Below are 17761 nucleotides of genomic sequence, written 5' to 3' on the forward strand. Positions count from 1 at the left end.
AATCGGGACCTACATGTAACCTTAGTTTAGTGAGTAATCGGGACCTACATGTAACCTTAGTGTAATGAGTAATGGGGACCTACATGTAACCTTAGTGAAATGAGTAATCGGGACCTACATGTTACCTTAGTTTAATGAGTAATGGGAGCCTACATCTAACCTTAGTTTAGTGAGTTATGATAACCTACATGTAACCTTAGTGTAATGAGCAATGGGGACCTACATGTAACCTTAGTGTAATGAGCAATGGACACCTACATGTAACCTTAGTGTAATGAGCAATAGGGACCTACATGTAACCTTAGTGTAATGAGTAATGGAGACCTACATGTAACCTTAGTGTAATGAGTAATGGTGACCTACATGTAACCTTAGTGTAATGAGCAATAGGGACCTACATGTAACCTTAGTTTAGTGAGTAATAGGGACCTACATGTAACCTTAGTTTAGTGAGTAATCGAGACCTACATGTAACCTTAGTGTAATGAGTAATGGGGACCTACATGTAACCTTAGTGAAATGAGTAATCGGGACCTACATGTAACCTTAGTTTAATGAGAAATGGGGACCTACATGTAATCTTAGTGTAATGAGTTATGGGGACCTACATGTTACCTTAGTTTAATGAGTAATGGGAGCCTACATGTTACCTTAGTTTAATGAGTTATGGGGACCTACATGTAACCTTAGTTTAGTGAGTTATGATAACCTACATGTAACCTTAGTGTAATGAGCAATGGGGACCTACATGTAACCTTAGTGTAATGAGCAATAGGGACCTACATGTAACCTTAGTTTAGTGAGTAATCGGAACCTACATGTAACCTTAGTGTAATGAGCAATAGGGACCTACATGTAACCTTAGTGTAATGAGTAATGGAGACCTACATGTAACCTTAGTGTAATGAGTAATGGTGACCTACATGTAACCTTAGTGTAATGAGCAATAGGGACCTACATGTAACCTTAGTTTAGTGAGTAATAGGGACCTACATGTAACCTTAGTTTAGTGAGTAATCGAGACCTACATGTAACCTTAGTTTAGTGAGTTATGATAACCTACATGTAACCTTAGTGTAATGTTTAATATAAGATAGCTGCAATAACAAAGAACGATGCGTGGTTTATTTCACGATAAAACAATGTTCTATCATGACGTTATTTCTGATATATTTCTCGGATATGCGCTCGCATAGCTAGGCAATGTAAATAAACGCTGTGGCCGAACGATAGCACCCAAAAATGGTAGAGATATGACGATTGGTTTAGGGAGATAATCGAAGCCAACATGTACCAGAAATACCAAACTTGCCATGCTTTAACAGATGGTTTATGTCACACCTTCTTTACAGTACCAGCAGCCCATGCGATTTTGAAGATGGTGATTGATTGTGTGACACTAACTTGTAACAGACCAATTAAACATATCATTTCTATATCCGTGATGGTGCATCCTTACTACACCCACGCCCCCCCAGGGCTGCCTTTAATGTGACGGCACGTACACGATGACCTCCGAGTGTGCACATTCTGTAAAGGAGGCATGTAGACTGGCTGCCAACACTTGTCATACCGACGCGAGCCCCAGTTGCAGAAATACTGCAGCAGTGAAAGGTTTACGACACCACCTAGTGGCTAGACGTTATGATAGGAGGACTACGAAGAGGGTGTTCCCTGGTAGGTTTTTCCAACTGCTTATATCATGTTAAGAACGATCAACATAAAATAGCATTGTTTCTTTCTGTGTGTATGTATACATTTCAAATACCAAGTTTGTATGTCGTTGCTGTTGTTGTTGTTGGTGATGTTTTTGGGGGGTTCATTTAAACATTAGATAGTTTATAAAATGTAAACTGCCAGGTTGGAATTAAACGTAATGTGTAATACAGTTTGATGAAACTATTAATTAAGTTAAGTTAAATCAGTGCCATATAAAATCAGCCCAGATTCAGTTTTTCAAGGAGAGGCTATCTGAACGACCACTGCATCGAGTATATGTGCAGTGTGTTGAGAAGTTCGGCAACCCTGCAGAGTTCTGGCCTGAATCTGTTTGCTGCTCAGGACCAGTCACCGTCAATATGTGATTTTGCATCAAAATGTATACATGAAATATAGATTATGCAATGAATTTAATGAGAGTATCCAACACGTTGTCAGTGTTTGCCCAGCTTTCGCACAAACGTAGTATCTTAAGTGACATGATCTTTTTATTACCGTCTGCGTCATGCGTTTTGTTTTGACTCCATCCAGAGGTCCATCCATGGTACGACCAAAAATATGACGAGGTCGTCATTGAAAATGATTAATACAAAACACCTAGGAAAAAGCCCTTGTACAGTCTAAGATATACCCAGGACAACAAACCCGATCTTGTCCTTTTGAGAAAGTCCAATGAAATCCTTTATATAATTGCATTTTCTTCCCTTTTGACACTAATGTGATTGACAAGTTTAAGGAAAACATGACAAATATGCGGACCTCGCTTTCTAAATGTCACGCTTGCATCCCAAGTACCAAGTGGTCCTACTCCTCATTTTTTTCGGTCCCTTACATGTAAGTTTGGTACCCCCCAATGTGTTGACTGACATTAGGAGAGTACCCGGGTTTGTTGCTTTGAACACAGCCAGTATGACAATCAGGGCAATGCAGAAGACAGCAGTGTTGGGGAGTCTTCACATTCTCCGAAAAGTTCTGGATGGGTTCGACTAGGCAGCGCTTCCTGGGAGAAGTTCCATTTGATGTCTGGGCTGCGACCCTGAGCTGATGATGATCCCTACCAGCCTGATTGTGCTAGCATCACCTAAACCCTCGTTGCTTCATTTGATATTTTAATCTGTAAATAATAATAATAATCATAATAATAATATATTATTATTACAGTATACTCACGCACGCATGAACACACATGCGTGTGAACAAACCTGCGCAAGCTCAAAATGAACATAACGACGCATGATTACAGCAGTATGAATGTTGCCATTTTGATATGTTTCTCACAGATTTGTATATGAAGTTGGTTACTATAATGATAACATATTATAACAAGATATCAAAAGAAACGGAAACAGTTTTATGTGAAAAATTGCCACGAATGACATTTTAGGCCAAACCCATCTCAGATATGGCTGAGATCGTAGCTGAGGACCTGTATACAAACCAAAAATACATTCTATTTTACAATAACAACAATAAAGTTTACTCTCTCAAATCACAACCGACGCCATTACGTAATGTTAGCATTTTGTTAAGCGATGACGTCATTCGTATTAGCAACGAACACAATTCAAGCTGTCAGAGGAAATTTAGAGCACAGAGCGAGACTAGATTTATGACTTGACGTCAGGTCATAGACACCACAGTAGCCGCTGATGCTCCTGTCGCCTGAGAAACACTACTCGGTTTTTGGGTGTGGACAGATAAACTCGGTTTATGGTGTATGTATACCATCACCACTTGGAACATTCTTCATCTACAACCACAAGCACTGCCGCTGACGCGCTTGGTTAAAATATAGAAGGTATTTACACATTTTCCCTGCTGTATGTTTTGAATTATGTAAATTGACTTCACGACCTGTCTATTTTAATCCCTGTCATGCTGTTTGTATTGAAAGTGAAACGTGTTTGAGAACATGATGTACATGGTGTTGTTTTCCGCGAGTTCATGTTAAATGGAGTACTAGGTTGCATTGTTTACAAGGATACTTGTGCTTGGGGCGCATGCAGGAAATGTGTGCCTGCTGTGACACTCTAAGTGTCACTTCACTGAGGAGGACAGGTACGTCATTCCATCATGGCATGTTGAAGATTTTTATTATAATCTTACTTGCTAGTATACTTTAAATGATACGCGCTGTCTCTTTGTATCATGTTTATACATGCTGTGTAGAATATACAGGTGCCCCTGTGTTTAAATGTTTTTATTGCACCTTGAAGAAAACATTTACGTTCAATAGAGGTTGATGGTGACATACGATGCAACCCAATAAGGTTAACTTCCATGTTATTATGTAGATTCAGAACATATTAATCACTTCATCGGATATTTTTATATAGGACCTTTTTCTTGGGATGTTATTGCTAGCTATTGATTTTAAACGAGTCGTGGACGTCATTGTCATCTTCAGCAGCAGCATAGAATTGTAATATTTACTCATTACGATTATGATTTGTTAAAACGTGTTAAAAACTAGTAATATATATCTGTGTGTGTGTGTGTGTGTGTTACTCATTGACATTTTAGTTTACAAGTAAAGTCTTACATGTGAGTTCTTCATATGAATAAGTAAGATAGCAAACTCATTGACGCAATAATGATCTACTTATCTGTCTCAGTCTTGAGAGATCCATCACTGCGCTGATTGACAGCATAATTGTCTACTCATTCACTGATGACGTAAGACGCGAGAAACCTCAAGGCAAGATGTCACTGTCTTATAAAATATTATACATAAAGTGAGGCTTCGGTATACAAACAACAAATCTGCCATTTATCATGTAAATCAACACACTTCAGCTGCGGGGTTCTACATTCCTATTGATAATAACCTCATATATTCGTTTAGCAACATAGGGATGGAATGATCATGTGATCTTTAATCAAACCAAAAAAGCTCAATTGGGCAAGCAAGGAAATATATGTCAGATAATTATAAAAACAACAAAGTGATTTGGTCTGATTGTGTTGTGGAGGGAAGGGGGGGGGGGGGGTCAATGGATTGGCTTGTGTATAGTTTTTGTGCACAAACCTTGAATGTTAGGTGCATATATAATGTTATATAATCTAGCTATTGTTACAGTTTTGTGCCTTGTGTTTGCATGTTTTTCAAATGCATATTTTTGAAAGTACAGAAATCTATGCGTTTGCCTCGGAGATCTTTTTTAACCTTGAGATTCTTCACACGCTATCACCGAATAACTCAAATTGACTGTTCCTTTAGCTGGATACGATTGCAGTTTAATTGGAACTTAAAATCACCATTTCCGATTATTGATATTATAAGTTATGTAAATCCAAAACATTTTTTCACATTATAACGTTAATACGCATTACTACGAGACTTAAGATCTTGACATCAATTTACGTTTAGCTGGTTCTCTGTATTTATGCGTTTCAACCTTATTGTCGACTGACACAGACTCCACCTATGTTTACAGCAAACGTGTTACAAAAAAAGATGCAAGATGTAAACGTGATAAAATGCGTAAAATATGCATAGAGCCTGTCTGTACACTTTCTGTCCAGTTTGATACATATTCACGCTAGATGAACATTTTGTGTGTTAATGTAAACATTCTTATGTTAGAACGCAATACGACCTAAGCACCTAGGTCATATCCGCACTGGTGTGAAACTGAACGAGTAACGAAACCGTGGATATCTGTTGTGTTGAAAGTTACAGCTTGAGAGTGTATGGTTTTACGCCGCTTTCGGTGATATTCCAGTTATATCATCGCGAGATGATGGCTTAACACATTGTACGCATGTTGGGCATCAACACTTACAACACTACCAGCTGTGTACCGGTGTTTCCAGTCTTGTTGGTTACATCCCATGGACTCCCAATTAACATAACACGAAAATCGCACACATATATTGCATAGTCATTAGAGTGAGGGTTTCGTTTAGTTAAGACAAATAGTGAATGGATGAGTAGGATTTTAATCTGATTTTGTTAACATTCCATCAATATTACTGCGAGGATGGACTAGGTATGCGGTAACCATTAGGCTCCCCGACCACCCCAGTGAGTGAGTGAGTGAGTTTGGTTTAACGCCGCTTTTAACAGTATTCAAGTTATATCACGGCGTGTCAGCTTAATGTGGGAGGAAAGCCCGAAGTGATGCAGGTCTCCGACGTTTACCAGTTCGGTGAAACCCACGAGAACGGGTATGGTGCTGACAAACCTAGAAACATAATCGGGGCGAACCGGGATTCGAACCCACAATCATAGGTTTCTGGCGTGCCCAAGGGACGCAACTCTGCGCAACTCTGCGCTGGGCCACCCGTGCCGCCAGACCACCCAAAGCAATGGATGAATTAAAAGATTACATTGACAGAATCTATGTGTTTATCCACTTTTCAAGATATCAAATGCCATGACAATATCTGCCATTTCGTTTTTGCCAGAAATAATCTTCGGTCTGTCAAAACGATTTGTGATTGGCTGTGTAGTTAACGATAAGAAAAATGAATATAAAAAATGTTTTTACCGATATTTTTGTATTAGTTATCACATCTGTACATGTGTTAAGTAAACCTTATGTTATTACATCTGTACATGTGTTAAGTATACTTCATGTTAGTTATTCTCATAGTATCATTTTGGTATATTCGAAATCGTACAATCGACTCTGATTTTAGCGGAGATTTCTTATGATTATGGAAAGGTTTGTCGTTTTTATATCCATTTTGTGTTCATGTTATCCATTGAATTTATCCATTACACCATTTAAGCAAAAACACTTGTCATCTTGGTCAGTATGCCATTTTTTCTAATTCTAATGTAACAGTCGTCTTATATAGCAGAATAATCCCCTCCTTTGTGAAAGTTAATGTAAGCTTCAACGTGTTGATATTTTGTTAGATTTAGCCATAATTCGCAAAGCATAGAAGTCGTAGGTACTCATGATCACATTATGAACAGATACGTGAAACTTTATTTCAGTACAATAATCCTAGTACTTACATGACGTTGTGTTTCCCAAACCTTGAGATGAGTTTCATGTTAAGCATTTCTCCTTCATCTAAAGATAAATCTTGTCTTAATTCATACCATACCAAATTCATACCAACCCATAGATAAAGAAAAAATTAATTATTCATGAAGAAGCCACACCTTGATGAATATGACAAATGACAACGTTGTTAATAAAAGTAACGAATAATTGACAGTAGGTACAAAGAGAGGACGGATATAAACATAACACTGCATTTTATCTATTTTCGCACGCCCGCATAAATTTAGTAACAATCAACTAAAAATATCGTCTATCATATCTACACATGACTGTACGTTGACATTTATGATGCAGTTTGATTGATACGATGCATATAACAGTCAGGAAACCTCGAAATAATCCTAGGAGTGCCATTAAAGAGGCAGCTTGACAGCCACAAGGCCCCATTGTATTCATATGTAATTAACATTGTCTGACATACATGCCTCTAGAATATGTAAAGCTGATGTACATGTCAAAAATGTCTTGTAGAGTAATTGAGCATCACTTTTTCAAAACGAATCCAAATGTTAATGAAAAAAATATCACTCCCTTATTTTTATGCTATTTTTTACAGGCAAAGGATCTTAGCACCCTTACCTGGAGTTCGCATAAGAGGACTCTGAAAAATGCCTTGAGTTGTGGAGGAAATCTTCTGAGCGATTCTTCTGGATGTGACAGAAGCATATAGTGATATTGGATCTTGCTAAATTTGCCGGATGACTCATTCAAACATGGTTCATCGCCTTTTGTCAAAGGTTGTTATATTGATGTGCGTTATGCGCGTATTCAGAGCTGCACCTGCGACAAGAATAGATTCAATATGGCCTGACAACGAACCCAGCCCCCTTGTTGTTGATACCAATGGAGGTTGCTCCGATCGGGGATTAAGTGATGCCTGCAGCCTTTTAAGTAATGTGTGTAATACAGGAACATGTAAATCTAAAGGCTGTACCTATGTTTGTGTTTGCCCTGATGGTTATGGAGGCAGTTTCTGTGAAACACTTCTGTCGTCCCAACAGTCAAATGGCAATGGAAACGGCCACAGTAATGGAAACGGTAATGGAAACGGAAATGGAAATGGAAACGGAAAAAGCAAAATAATTGCTGCCATTGATTCTTTGGATTTCTTGGATCTTGCTCTGTTTTCGTTTACATCAAAAGCAACGACAAGTGCCACCACAACTTCCCAACGTCCAACAACAACCACAACAGTTGCAACTACGACGACCCGGGCGACAACTACTCCAGTCCTTACGGATGCAACAACAAGCATGACAACAACACAAGCATTGGAATCCACATCAGCGGACGCCTCTACCACATTTGGAATTGTATCTTCAAATGGTACAACGCCAAGAGTTTTCACAAGCACTCGTCTTACAAGTTCTTCTACAATCTCGCCACCGACATCAGTGATGCCTACATCAATCACGACAACAAAAGACACAGACACGTCATCGACAGACAGTTCTACTCTAGATACCATGACAAGGTCAGTCTCTAACAAGGAATCCACAATAGGTTCTCAGGCTGCTGTTGCTGCTGACCTTGTACGCCATAAAGCAGCGCGGGGCAAGTCGTTAACACAACGTATTGCGCCTAGTGCTTCTACAACAACTGTGCATCCTACAGAAACAGTTACGTCGTCTCCTGTACTCACTCCTGCTGCAATCTCTTCAACAAATAATGTGTCTAATGATGCCTCAACTGTCACCACTACTGCCAAAACAATATCGCGTATCCCAACAAATGATGCGGTTACTACGACGTCTTTACCTATAGAATCGGGAACGTCATCCATTTCACCATCGTCGTTTCCAGAAACAACAGCATCAACTACAAACCAGTTAGACATGACATTAATAACTGTGAATGACTCGGTAACAAACGATACACATTTTTCAGCAGATATTTCAGCAATTACGACAACTGACTCCATTCAGATATCAACACAGTCAAGTACATCAACAAAGTTAACAACAAACAACCATGTGTCAACAAATGTAAAACTGGATTCTGCATCTTCACAAATGTCAACAAACGCATCATCAAGTTTTGGAACTGAAACTAGCACCGCATCTGGTCTATCATCATCAGTGTCACCTTCCAGTGTCATATCATCGGGAAATACAACGAATGAAAAAACTTTAACATCTGAAAATGGGACGACAGTGGTTACAAGTCATGAGACAACAACAGCAACAATTGGAACAACACCAAATGAAACTGACATGTTACTTGAGAAGACAACTACAGTTACAGCTATGACGACGACCACCAATCCTACAACAACAAAAACATCGACAGGAGCAACAGCTTCAGGCACTGGTACAACTGAGATGACATCATCAAAGATGAAGACAGTGAAGCACGAAGTACCATTAATTTCAAAGTTGAGCACTGGGATACAACAACAATCTAGAGGTACAACACAAACATCATCTCGGCGGACAACTGCCATTATAACCACCTCTTCAGGTAACTTTGTTACAACATCATCTTCAGTTACTACTTCTTCCATACAAGTTAAGCCAAAGACAACACCTTCCACGTCTCAAACAACAACCGTTACTTCAGAAACTGCCAAACCAACAGCTGCATCAAGTATGTCTAATCCACCAACCTCCGCAACCCCAGCAACCGTTAAGCCAAGAGCAACACAACAATCCCCCAAAGCAACAACTACACCAAGCACATATCGCCAACGTGCCACTGAGATATCGCCATCTGCACTTGGCAGTGTTTTAGGATTTCAACATGCTTTAAATAACTGGAGTAACAGATTTTTATCTACTCTTCCTGAACTTGTCCCAACTGCAATGGCAGGCAGACTAAGTGCTCCAATGGGTCTCGCCGGGACAGTTTTCAACAGACAAACTAATGGTAGCGAAACCAGTGTCCCCTCCTCAAAAGGTGACAATGGACATTCTTCCAATAGTGACAATGGACATTCTTCCAATGGTGTCAATGGACATTCTTCCAATGTTGACAATGGACATTCTTCCAAGGGTGACAATGGGCATTCTTCCAAGGGTGACAATGGACATTCTTCCAAGGGTGACAATGGGCATTCTTCCAAGGGTGACAATGGACATTCTTCCAAGGGTGACAATGGACATTCTTCCAAGGGTGACAATGGACATTCTTCCAAGGGTGACAATGGAAACTCAAAAGTCGTTGATAATAGACATACATCTGTAATTGTGCAGAACAACACTAACAATGCAACAGATATGGTGGTAGCTAAAGGTGATAATGGCACGAACTTGCTCACCGGTGGCCCCAGTGGCCCCAATGGCACTGATACTGACAATGGACATACTGCAAATGGTAACGGTGAGAAAAAATTGCAAAGTACTATTGTTAATGCAAATAATAATGGTCATAGTAACAATGGTAATGGCACAGACAATGGTCATGGTACTGAGGGTGGTTATAATGGTCAAGCAATCGGAAATAATGGTGGCAATGGCAATGGTCAGAGTTCTAATGGAAATATCGGCAATAATGGACAAAATGGTGATGGAAACAATGGGAAAGTAATACCATCTTCATTTGATCAGGTGTTTGGGCAACTAATTGATACCATAGAAGCTTCTTCAAATTTTCATCTGCCTGTGATGACTAGTGGAGGGATGCCTTTAGATTTGCAGAGTCAGCCTGTTCCTGATCCAAGCGCATTAGTTTTTACTCTACCATTGGTTAACGGTGGTCCAGCTCAAAACATAGGTATTAGTGCTGCTGTTGTTGGTGATTCTGGAACTCCTGGAAACGGGGGTCCGTCTGGGACAAAACAAAATATGGACTCCAGAGAGGGAACGGCACCACCTCTTGGTGCTATTACAAGAGTAGACCCACTTGCTGGTGTCTTCCCAAACTGGCTTGGGCTGGAGACACAGAGAGATATACGGGATCTTATGCAACAGTCAAAATCAGTAACTAGAGAGCTACAGGATATTGTAACACTAAAAAAAGCTTCTGAACCAAAGGCATCTGGCATAGATGGAAAGGACATAAACACCGATAGCAAACCAAGGAACATCTCATTGGAACCAGAAAGCAAAAACAAGACATCTGAATATTCGGATGACAAGAAACCCGAATCGACAGGTGGAAGTTCAAAGCAGGAATGGTCAGTTCAGAAAGAAAGGGACAGTTCAAAGACACTAAAGATAGCTTCTGAACCAAAGGCATCAGGCAGGGATAGAAATGATCAAACCACCGATAGCAAACCAAAGCACAGCTCATCGGAACAAGAAAGCAACAATAAGACATCTGAATCCTCGGATGACAAGAAACCCGAATCGACAGGTGGAAGTTCAAGGCAGGAATGGTCAGTTCAGAAAGGAAGGGACAGTTCAAAAAAGTCGGATTCACCTAATTCTGAGGACGCGATGAAGCGTAAGGCTGAACAAGCTGCACAGTTGGAGATATTTGGTCATCAGCTACGATCATTGATAAGACAGGCATCGTTCATGCCACAAACCCAGCCTGGAAATGATGAAAAGGATGTTCCAGATTCCTCCGGAGGACACACAGGGGAGTCTAGTATAAATAAACATTCAGACACAAGTCATCAAAAGAAAGAAAAACATAATTCCAGACCCGTGTTACACGTAAGCAAAGACGATCATATACATGATTCAGGAGGATCTTGAAAAATGTTCATAATACAAATAATTCAAACATGCAGATTAAACATTTCTTTTTGAAATTCTGACATGTTTTGTTCTTGAAAAATAATTGGTGCATTGCGTTCAACGTAAGTTACATGTTCATGGTAGATCCTGTTCTAAACCTCTCCTGTGTATTAGGTTTTATTTACGGAAACAAACATGTTGTTTGCTGGCGTAATCTTTTACATATTCCACATATTTAACCATGCAATTCATGTAGTTTTTAATATGAGACGATATATTCAAGTGTTATCAGTTTTCCTTAACAAACTGCACATCTGAAACGTGAAATGACAAAATGAAACTTTTTTATTACTGTTTTATTGAATAGCATACTTTGTTGTCGTAATTAAGAGGAAACATGCTATCTCCAACAACTAGTACAGTATTTTGCCAGTTATATTTCTCAAACTATATTGTATGTTTACATAAACCTTATTAGTTAATGAAAGTGAAAATACTTTAACGTCATAGTATGTATTACGTCTTCCGGGATCAACTGTTTCTGTTCTATATAAACGTCATACTTGTGCCGGTGATGAGATTAATATACAATAAATCTATATATTTTGAAGTAAAATTAAGTCTTCTTGATGTGTATGTATTAAACAGAGTTCATATAATTTATTAAGACATGTATTCCAACGGACAGAAGTACCAATTATGTGTATATCAAAGAATGTCTATAATTATTATATTTGATTTATTATTGTGTCTTTGCATTATTATGTTTTGGCAATCACAAGGAATGGTATGTGAGATAGTATGACATCCACCGCTGTGTTCATACAGTGCTGACTTTATCAATTCAAGTGTTACTTGTGTTGTTCACTACTAATTGTCTAAAGACTATTTCGACTTAAATATATCGCGCCATTTAAATAAAAGTCCCATTTGTTGTTGACATTCTATTAAGATCATTTTGCCATGTTTATAAAAAGTTAACGACAATTGTAATGAAATGATTATACAATGAAGGCAGCATTTCGCAGAATTTGTTTTAAAAAAATCATCTCATTACTAATGCTACTTGGTCCTTTGAATAAGGTGTCTCACTCATACCAGCATACTGTAACTGTAAAAAAGGAATCATATTTCCAACACTTATGTCGCTTCTTCAAAGATTATGATACAAGTGTAGGATATGCTGAGGTTGAATGTATACTCTTTTAAGAATGATACAATATGTTAATAGAAGGGGAACTTTGAAAATGCGTTGTAATTAAAGGGTCTAAATGATCTGAAACTTACATGAGGTGTAATGTGTTTGTTTTTGCACCATTATTACACCATTGATGTGTAAAAGCTGTCGTTTTGTAGTTTATGGATAACGATCGCCAGCACACGTAGATCCCTACAAAGCGACCCCTTGTAGCGCTAAGGCGATCCTATCTCATACCTTGCAGAAATGTATGACGGTTTTTACTGTTGATTGCTTTTTAAGAATGGCCCCTGGTTATATATGCAGACTGTGCAGTGTGTTGAACGCATCAATGTTATACTTGGCGCTGGGTGGGGTCTCACAGATAGTTTAATAATTCAGTATCGACAGTATTTAATTAAGTCACTTATTATGTCTGTTTCTAATTAGAAAGCTCCCTCAAAATGAATGACGTCATCTGAAACAACATAAGCTCCGTTATATCTGCAGCAAACGTATGCGTCCGCCATCTTGGACTCACTGTACGGACGCGGCCATTGAGCTGAACAGGCCTGGGTTGGGTTTTTCCCAGTGAACACTGATTGACAAAGCACCGCTTTGGAGTTGCTGTTCTCCTGTTGGCTCCTGGTGAATGGAGCTGTGCGTGAAAAAAGGATGTCACTAAATATGCGTCCTAGTTATTTTGCTTCCGTATTCCATCATATATGGACAGTTCTTCAGTGACAATGATTGGCAAAAACATGTTACAATATCCAATGGAGTAGCAATTTCTTGAACCATTGGGAAAATGTCACATTGTCATATGTGACATTGTTATGTAAATAACGTTGTTTCGAATTCATTTGTACATATATTTAATCTATGAATTATCCAATAGAATAAATCTATTTATTTATCTGTTCTTCCAGAACGTGTGTTTTGTCTGAATAGTCACTGATTGTGGTGAACCTATTTCAATGAGAAAGGTTGAAAGTGAGTTCGTTGGAATTCCTGGAACTGTCCCTTTCATGTTGTTTGGTGACACGGGAGGCCCAGTGGTTTAAGTCGCCGCTGTGCAGGGATCCGCTGATCTTAAGTTTGAATCCCAGATTCAATCCAAAGATGATCCATTAGAAATATTGAAAATGTTTACTAATTTGGGCTTTCTTTCCACATTTAATTTACATGCTGAGGTGTTACTCACATACTGCTACAAGCGGCGTCACAGAGTTAGAGACGATTATATATTTTTTATTTGATTCTTTATATTTATATAAATTTAAATGCAAACATTTCAAAATTGCTTCTATTAACAGTTACGTACTGGTTCTTCGTCATTATTCAACACAGTACAGTAAACAGATGTATCAGTAAACAGATGCTGAACAACACATGCATGACACACACAACAGACTCAGGCTAAACGTGCTTAAAGCAGCAGGCAGTGCATCACATGTACAATAGGACTGAGTCATGTGTATATGTGTTAAGTTTGCTTGTCACATCCATTACGGAAAAAACAACACTAGTATTTTTAGCTGAATCGTGATGCACGTAACTATTTGACACAGAACTGTCTCCTTGAGATATAGTTTCTGTTCGTTCCAAGCACTTAGAAGTGGTTCAGTATACTATCGCTTGGTCATGATGAAATATTTACATGTATGTTTCATAGGATAACAGACATCCGTTTTAGGATAATGAACATGTTATTATAATATCTAGAATAGAGCACGACACAAAGCAATGGACAATTGGTTTAATTGACCATGTATATGTTTTGATGTCACCTGTGATGCAGGTGTTGCTTTCACGGATGTTTATTTTCATGCTGAAAATGGAATTGGCATATTTCACATTTAAGGAGAATATGATCAATCACAAGAGTCATTTTACCTCTGTTTTATCTCTAAAAAGGTTAACATTTAATATCTATCAGAAGTAATAATTTTTGGAAATCGAATTGTAGTATCAAATTAAATCAGCATGAATGGTGAGGTGAGGTGAAATAGGGGTTTAACGTCGCGTTCAACGTTATTTCACTCATACAGCGACGTGCATGTATGCCGGTTTTATCCCCCAATCCCGAGCGCCAGGTAGGGTAACAACAAGGACCATTTATTAGTCTTTGGGTGAGCCGCGGCCGGGGATAGAACAACCGACCTTCCGCTCTCAGCATAGACGCTCTATACATAATCATAAGCAAAAACGGATAGGTGAGGTGAGGTGAAATTGGGTTTAACGTCGCGTCCGAGATTATTGCACTTATATAGGGACGTGCATGCACGTGTGTGTGTGTGTATGTGTGTGTGTGTGTGTGTGTGTGTGTGTGTGGCTGCTTGTACTAGTCCGGACTGATGCCAATTTATAGTGCTAGCACACTGAGATACCAAGCCGCACATGAATACCCCACTCAGACACAGTATACTGACTCCGAGCCGACCAGTCCTTGTTTTAGCCCCTTAATGCAGGGCGACAGACAGGGTAACAACAAGTACCATCTTTTAACGTCTTTTGGTCGTATGACGCGGCCGGCGATCAAACACCGGACTTTCCGCTTTCCGGGCGGACGCTCCGCCACTAGACCACGGAGGCGGGCCCATAAATGCATAGGAACACTGTTTTTGATGCAGTAAGAAATCAATTCAACAAGTCGATGGAATACGTCTTTCTCAAAATATGTCCATTGTTCGTCAATGTTTGGAACCCAATGTTTGGAATTGTTAAAAGCACGACTTGTGACATATAGTTTTATATTGAATAATAAATAAAAGCGACAAAAAACCTTTCTGGAGCCACAAGATATGCTCAAAGCAGACTGTATCGTGAACATGTGTTTATGAATCATTTTCAAATAGGAATCATACCAGGTGTTCGCGGAAAGGTGGGCTTATACTGCCCTGTTCTCAGCAAACCCCAACAAAACACAAGTATACCCTCAATGGTACATCATTTGGGGTGTAGATGTCATGGCGCTCAGAAACGATAGCGTGTATAAACTATCTACAGCAGTATCAAAGCGCGGCTTGATATTTTTAATTCAAACCTCACCGATTATATTCTTGTCTTCGTTCATTCGTGCCGATGATTAAGAAATCTAGGCGCTGATTGGCTGATTAGAAAGTTCTTCTTCTAAGTGAGCGTCCTCAAATCTCTGCGTAGAGAGATATCATCTCGGAGTAAAATATATGATTTCAATCGGATTGGTCCAAGTAGGGTTCACTTTTGGAAACATTAACATCCGTTTCCTGGTTCTCGTTTCTCGAACCAAGCACATGATGGTATATATGGTGCTGAAACATCCGACCTTTGACCACAGAATGCCAACTGTTGAATGGAAACGCTACGCCTTGGTGAAATTTATGTAATGTTGAATACATAAAAGAGGTAATAAAAATAGGTGTGACTTCTAGTATTACCTGAAATAAATCACGAGATAGACGACGAAGGGCAACAGGACCATGTGGTCGTGGGTGTAAGATTTATTTCACCTTGGACATATTGCAGAAGAACATGACGAGAGTTTACGCTTAATTGTGGCTGCTGGTACGGTTTATGTTCACTGATGAACTCGAACTGTCGTGCATTGGGGTGTAGTAAGGTCAATCTATCTTTCATATGAAGCCATGCAGCTACAAATCATAGACGAGAAGATACGGCTTTATATATCCACCACATATTCATCACAGTGATTGGTTACAGAAGTTGTTAAAAAACTCCACTGAATTGTGACGTCAATGTCACGTCATAGTACTATTAGACGACATCAATGAAATGTTACTGTACGTTAGAAATCGAGGGAATACGCAAGTGAGCACGATTGTATCCATTTGCTCAAAATTAAGCAGACAAAACATATGGGAGTTATTATGTTTTCTTATAGAATCCTCACGAGGGTCATTTGTTTCAGGGCACTTTTCGGGTACCACTAAAGGTGGCCTGTGACAGTTCAAATCGTTGAATACGTTATGGTAAAATGACCAGTATTGCACCTGTATAGCGCATCTTCAACATACTAATATCTTATACTCGTACACTTACGGACATATTGCACGTCATAGATATTTACAAAAGAATACAGTGCCCTTCTACGAGTGCCAAAAGCGCAAATGGGATTAAAATAATTTAATCGTAGATAGATTTGATGCATATTTAAAAGAAAGTGGTATGCATGTTTTCGACGTTTCATATCTTCCAATATATACTTTCAGACGATGTCTTTTGTTCTTTATAAAATGTCCTGCTGCAGTCATATTTTACAATATTCAATATGCCTGTCCACGCCAAAATAACTTAACATTTTACTGCCTCCAAATAGTCGGGCTTACAGTAAAATGTTGCTGGAAATATTCATATATTACGTTTCCAGATCAAGAATGCTGTCTTAAGACGTAACGTGCATTGTAATAAACACATTAAGTGTTTGAAGCTGACATAAAAGTTTTATATTTAGCCTTCAGGTGATCAATGAGAATTATTTGGGGACTATAAAAGGCTTATTTTATGTTGTCAGTAACGCGTTAGTGAGCCTCTGTCGTCAGTTGCATCCAGGTGAACAATTAAGGATGTCCTTTTGATAACCGACTAGACATGAAGACCATGACGTTATTTCGAGACGTGAGCTTCTGAGTTAACAGGGCGGACAACAGCTTGTAGTCTCTTTAGCATTTGAGCAAATTAAGAAAATGGGACAAAGAGTGTCATCTTTAATGCATTTAAAACGAGTGAAAAAGATTTGTTAAAACCTGCAATGTAATGTATTCCAGTTCCATGTATTTCGTTCGACTGTAAGGACTTATGGGGAATGTCTCGTGCTTTTGTCGGAAGAGCCTACAAATGGTTATCGGTGGTCGGTTTCTGTGACTTGGATGATTTCGTGTCCATGTAATCTGATTGTGGATCGTTGATCGTTCTTTCAGTAACTGATTCGTCTGATCCAGTCAATTCGCACACAGCGGCGATAACGCTGGAACATTGCAGCGTGTATTGTATTCCGAGGCGTTCAGTAATATGTATTAAAAAAGCCAAAGTTACCACTCTGGTGAAACTACAAGCATGTGTATGGTTACAACTGGCGAGATTTGACAAGTAAATGCCGACGTGGATAGTAAAGTGACTCAATTCTGAACAGCGAGTTGCCCTGCTTCCCTGCTTCCTCATGTAATTGGACTATGACATCGTTTCCTCGGATTTCTTATTTGTCTGTCACTGAGAAAACTGAA

General features: G+C 39.0%; 1 protein-coding gene across 2 annotated transcripts; it reads left to right on the forward strand.

Moving 5' to 3' along the window:
- The first annotated feature begins 1574 nt into the window (after window positions 1–1574).
- On the forward strand, window positions 1575–13455 carry LOC124119897 (cell wall protein IFF6-like). Of its 2 annotated transcripts, none has more exons than XM_046482565.2 (2): window positions 1575–1677; window positions 7297–13455. In XM_046482565.2, exon 2 carries the CDS (start codon window positions 7439–7441, stop codon window positions 11378–11380), a length of 3942 nt encoding a protein of 1313 aa, XP_046338521.2. In that variant the 5' UTR covers window positions 1575–1677; window positions 7297–7438; the 3' UTR covers window positions 11381–13455. The 2 variants fall into 2 exon arrangements, with proteins under 2 accessions (XP_046338521.2, XP_046338520.2); XM_046482564.2 differs by lacking the exon at window positions 1575–1677 and adding an exon at window positions 3362–3517.
- Window positions 13456–17761: the final 4306 nt, after the last annotated feature.

This window comes from Haliotis rufescens, unplaced genomic scaffold (genome assembly GCF_023055435.1).
Source record: "Haliotis rufescens isolate VD_foot unplaced genomic scaffold, xgHalRufe1.0.p SCAF_2, whole genome shotgun sequence".
Classification (NCBI taxonomy): Eukaryota; Metazoa; Mollusca; class Gastropoda; order Lepetellida; family Haliotidae; genus Haliotis; species Haliotis rufescens.